This window comes from Nuphar pumila, chromosome 6, assembly GCF_984573655.1.
Source record: "Nuphar pumila chromosome 6, dmNupPumi1.hap1.1, whole genome shotgun sequence".
In the NCBI taxonomy this organism is placed as follows: Eukaryota; Viridiplantae; Streptophyta; class Magnoliopsida; order Nymphaeales; family Nymphaeaceae; genus Nuphar; species Nuphar pumila.
The window spans coordinates 20,275,508-20,280,768 of NC_143254.1; the positions used below are offsets into that span (position 1 = coordinate 20,275,508).

The window sequence follows — 5,261 nt, forward strand, 5'->3', positions numbered from 1 at the left end:
TGAATGTGGATGCTTGATAAGAACACTACCACTACAATAAAAAAGATCAAGATAATGTGCTGCGGCAGAATTTAATGTTTTCACATTTTACTTAGAAAATTGAATAGATCATATTAATGTCGTGCATTTACATTTTCTTCATTTCTAATTGACAAGACAATGAAAATCATGAATGAAGACAGAATCCTCATACTTATGCTCTTGCTTTTTTCTTTATTTCTGAAAAACAACTAGTCTAATCAGAAAAATCACGTAGAAAGATACAATGTGTCAATATCAAATTAAGCAGCATAATATCTTCTTTATTGTCTGATGCAAAAATGAATCATGTAAGAAATTTAAAAATGCGTATCATGATTATGGAAGCATATACAATGGCCATAGAGACTGCATTTCAGAGAAAATGTAGATCGAAAATGTAGCCGTTTTACCCAGCATTGAGGTTATTCTATTTCACGTAGAGCTTATCCTGAATAGAATGAAGGGTTTCATCATGTCATGGATAAAGCCCTCAACCAGGGCGGTTTTACCCATTAGTTACAATGCATATTCCTGGCTCTCCACTGAGCGCTGCATGGCTCTCAGTGCGGTGTACGGGGGAGCCGTACACCGCCATGCATCCAACAGGATGATGTATGGCTCCTCCGTACACCCCACTGAGCGTCACGCAGCGCTCAGTGAAAACCCCAAAACACGCAATGTAGCTACAGTGTATGTTGGGGGTGCACACGCAGTACCCTCTCTTAAAAATACATCGGCAGTGTGGCCCCTTTGTATCATCCAAATCCCACCCTGATCCAGTGATCCTTACCATGATTAAGTGATCCAGCTTTGTTTTTGTTGCCACAAGGCATCAAATCAACCGTGTTTCAAACTATAGTCTCAAAAGTTAAAAATGGGAATCCCTTGGCTTTGAATTTCTGGTGAGATTTTCAACATATATATTTTTGGCTTGTTCTATTTAGGGATGCCAATGGGTTATATTTTATCCAAATCCAACGAGTCCAATTCCATTTAGTCAGATTCGGTAAATCAAAACTGTATCCAGATACAATTGGATGTAGATATGGTTTTTATTTTTTGCTTCCAAATCCGATGGATATCCAGATTTGATGGACACCCGAATCCGACAAGAATTTTGTATGTGTTTTCACTATCTGAGTTTGACTCCGTTTAGCCAACATTCAATTAGAGTCTGTTATTGGTCACATCCGACCCAAAACCAAACCATTTAAGTCCATAGAGAAATCTGAGAAAAATAAATAGATATAAATGTTATAATATGAAAATAAAAATAAAAATTACAAATGAAAACCAAATAACATATAGTGTCGGTCAGATATCTAGCACAGAGAAACAGGCCTCGGAGGCTGCATTATTCTTGGGAAAGCCTCTGCCTCACTATGATGACCCGTTTTACAATTAGTAATTTCCAAAATTTTCCAAGTTTCAAAGTTGTTAATTAAATGTACATATTGATGGAGAGAGAGAGAGTGATGAAAACAGAAAATATCGCTATTATAATGTGATAAGTATAGAGAATACTACGATATTTTCAAATGTTACTTAAACGGTGAAAATGGTTGATAAAAATATCTCAAACAATTTGTCTACATTTTTTAGGATATGGCCATAGGGTAACTGAAATATGTTTACTGGTATGAACCATGATTTTCATAGTTTTTTTTGTTTTTTTTTTGAAATTTTTACTGTATTGATGTGATCTAGATACTTGATTTTATACAAACAGACTCTGACTCTTGGATCATCCAATTATTATGTATAAGAAGGATCTTTTAAGGGTTGAAAATCAATGACTTAGAATTTTCATAAATATTCAAGCATAAAAATTTGTATTTCTTGATCTAATTACTTAGAATTGGTGGTTTGTCCTGGGTGACACGATTTGATCAGACTCTAAACTATATCCAATCTAAAACGCAGATTCAAACAGATCTCGATCTGAAGAGTAATCCAACTTAAATTAGATCCAGATTTATGTTGAGTTCTTTTTTAATGATCCAAACCCAAAACCAATAATTTGGATTTGGATCAAATACCCGAATATATCTTAATGTTTCGGTCCTTCTCCATGCTTAGTTTTTTACTATTTGATTTGGATCAAACCACTCCCCAAATATCAATATAATCCCCAACCCTTTCCCTCGTTCTCATCACCCAATCCCCTCTCTCCCCCCTCGGCTCTTCGCTTTAAACCCTATACGGAGAAACTCTTAGAGAGACAGAGGGAGAAACCCTAGAGATATTCTTACTCCTACAGGGGGAGTCTAGAGAGAGAAGCGAAACCCTATAGAGACACACAGAGGATGGCTTCACTCTCTTCCATCACCATGGCCTCCCTCTTCCTCTGCATCGCCTTCCTCACCACCTTCTTCCTGGTCGGCCCCAACCTCGCCTGGAAGCGCCACCACCAACCCATCGCCATCCCAACCTCAGCCACCTTCTCCCCACGAGCCCTCGCCTGGGACAAGGCCCATCGCCGCTTCATCTTCGGCGGAGCCTCCGCCCCCCACCCTTCCCTCCACTCCATATCCGACGCCAGAGAGCTCCAACCCCTCCTCCCCACCTCCCCCGAGTTCCCCAAGAACTACACCATCACCTCCCTCGTCGTAGACGCCCACAACGGCCACCTCGTCACCGTAGTCAGACCCTCCCCCGGTCGCTTCTCTGCCGTTCTCAGCGTCTACGACCTCTCCACCCTCCAGCGCCTTTCTCTCACCCCGCTCCCCGGCACCGCCGGCTCTGCTACATGCTTCGCCGGAAACGCCTTTGTCACCGATTTCGCTGCCAATCTGGTCTACAAAATCAACGCGGACGGCATCCTCTCGGTGCTTTCTTCCTCCCCGCTCCTCCGTCCGGCGGACTTCGAATCGTCATCTGTCCAGCATGGCCTCTCCGGGATTGTCTTCATGAGCAGTGGGTTCCTCCTGGTTGGTCAGAAGGATTCCGGCAAAATGTTCCGAATCGATGCCGAAGACGGCACGACGAAGTCGGTTTTGATCTCCGGCAGCAATATCGTCGGTGCCACGAGCGTCGCCATCCGTCGAGACGGCAACCTTGTGGTGGTGGGAGAGAAGGTCGCTTGGCTGGTGAAGGGGAGAGATAATTGGTCAGAGGCCAGCATAGTCGATGAGCTAAAATGGGGAGGGAATATAATAGCAATTGATGTTGCAGTAAAGGATGGTGAGAAGGTCTATATCATGTTCAAGAGGATCGGTGGTGAGGAAGGGGCTGAGATTGAGGAGTTCTTCCTTGAAGAGATCGAATTTCCAAGGGAGCAGAGGGCGAGAATGTGTTGGTCTTTGTCCTGCTGGGTGTAGGCCTTGGGTATGTCATCTTTTGGAGGTTTCAGATGGGTTCCTTGATGAGGAGTATGAACAAGAAAACTGTTTAAGCAGGAAGATTTTTTTAGTGGTTTTTCTTTTTTAGTTTGTTGGTCATGTAAATGGAGTCTCTAGTACAGTTTTAATTCAATTCATTGGTACAAATGAGAAAATTAATGGTATTTTGAGGTACAAACTTTTGTTTTCTTTTTTGTTTTGGATATAATATATGGAGTTTAATGTTTATGTCGTCATTTTGGTATACCTGATTAGGAACCTTATTTAATTTGTTCTTGTGAACATAAAAGAATCACGGTCTAAAACATTTTTAGTATGATAAGCGTTGAAGTTTAATGAAAGATGATATCATCCTGATTTATGAAGTTTTTTGTGCCTGAGTTCTTTATTAAGTATTGTTTGTATACATCGTATTGAAACCAGTGATTTTCCAAGAATAACAATTAAATACTAATCTCTCTTTCATATGATTAGGAAATCGATTGTGGTTCTGAACCAGAGGCATGCAGTTTCGTTTACATGCTCTACTTTGCGTAACTTTAATTTATCACTTTAATAGGCTCAATTATCTCCAATGCATTAGAAGTTTCTATCAAGATACTGTAAAATCAACAGGCAAGAATTCATTAAAAAGACGATGATGGCAACTTTAGTGCATGAAAATAGTGAACAAATGATTATAATCCAAAGATTTGTTTTTGGAAACCAGATCTATGTAAATCAGAAGTTACTCCACGTGGGCAAGGGGTAAGTACTTGTGGAGTTTTACACTATGAAGTATGAAACATCAACTTAGGTCCATGGTCATCGTGAAACCTCTCAGTAGACAATATTCTTCAAAAAAGTGGGACAGGATTTTTTACTAAACCATATTTTATGTTCATGCACTTCTTGTATGACTAACCATATTTTATTCCTTGCACATCAAGATACATCCTTCGATTTCCTTGCATAATCATCACTTGCTACTTTCTTTTTTAAGGCAAGCTGGGGTTAGGCAGACCCCACCAGTTATTATTCAACGTACCACTGGGGCAGTTATTATTCAACGTACCACTGAGGTTTTGAACCTGCAACGTCCCACCACAAAGATACGTGCACTGACAGCTTCTAACAACTACGCGGAGCCCCCGTTGCTACTTATTTCATTCATACATATATTGGGAAATATGGAAATCAAAGCACTTTATTTTAGTTATCCAATTAGATTGGTAAGTTGATGTGATTACGCCTCTGCTTCCCTCGGAAGAAAAATTGGAAGTTTCAAATGCCCTAAATAATGGAGCTAAAACATCATCACATAAATTAATTTAGAAGCTTATTATCTGATAAAAAAAGAAATACATGTATCTCCTTCAGCCTAATTGAGATGCTTCAATCAGATACCCTGTTACATTATTTTCAGTTTCTGAATTTTCTGCTCTGGCTTCTTCAACTTTCACAGTTGCAGAATTTTTGTCATTTGGTTTACTGAGTTTCTCCATGATTTTTTTCTTCATCTCAGTTTTTGAGATCCGCGCTTTAGATGGCAGAGGAAAGAGGAGTGCAGCAACAGATGCTGCCATGCATATCATGGTCTCCCTTCTCAAAGTAAAGGCCATGGGCTTATGATCTTGAACTGGTTGTTCTCTCAACTGTGACAAGAGAACGCATTTTAGAACCAAGATGCAAACTTGAGCCGGTTCGTTTTCTAAACGTGAGACTTTCCTGTTGGGGATAAAGCGGAAACAAACAGATCGATCGAGTCTTCCCCACAAGTGTGAATCAATGGCAATAATGATAGTGGAAGTAATAAAAACCAAATCAACAGCAGAAACAAAAACGACACACAACGATTTACATGGTTCCCTTTCAATAGAGGTACGTCCACGGCGACCGATAGGTCAGGCACCTTCCACT

At 40.3% G+C, this 5,261-nt stretch overlaps 1 protein-coding gene across 1 annotated transcript; it reads left to right on the top strand.

Annotated features, from left to right (window-relative positions):
• The first annotated feature begins 2,327 nt into the window (after positions 1–2,327).
• Positions 2,328–4,973, top strand: LOC149834239 (uncharacterized). The gene is made up of 2 exons (XM_090009320.1): positions 2,328–3,315; positions 4,867–4,973. The coding sequence occupies exons 1-2, from the start codon at positions 2,328–2,330 to the stop codon at positions 4,971–4,973; spliced, it is 1,095 nt and encodes a 364-aa protein (XP_089865446.1).
• Positions 4,974–5,261: the final 288 nt, after the last annotated feature.

Coding starts and splice junctions, on each gene's coding strand:
- LOC149834239 (XM_090009320.1), top strand. CDS start 2,328: ATGGCTTCACTCTCTTCCATCACCATGGCCTCCCTCTTCCTCTGCATC. Junction 3,316..4,866: donor GGAGCAGAGGGCGAGAATGT/GTTGGTCTTTGT, acceptor TCTTCATCTCAG/TTTTTGAGATCCGCGCTTTA.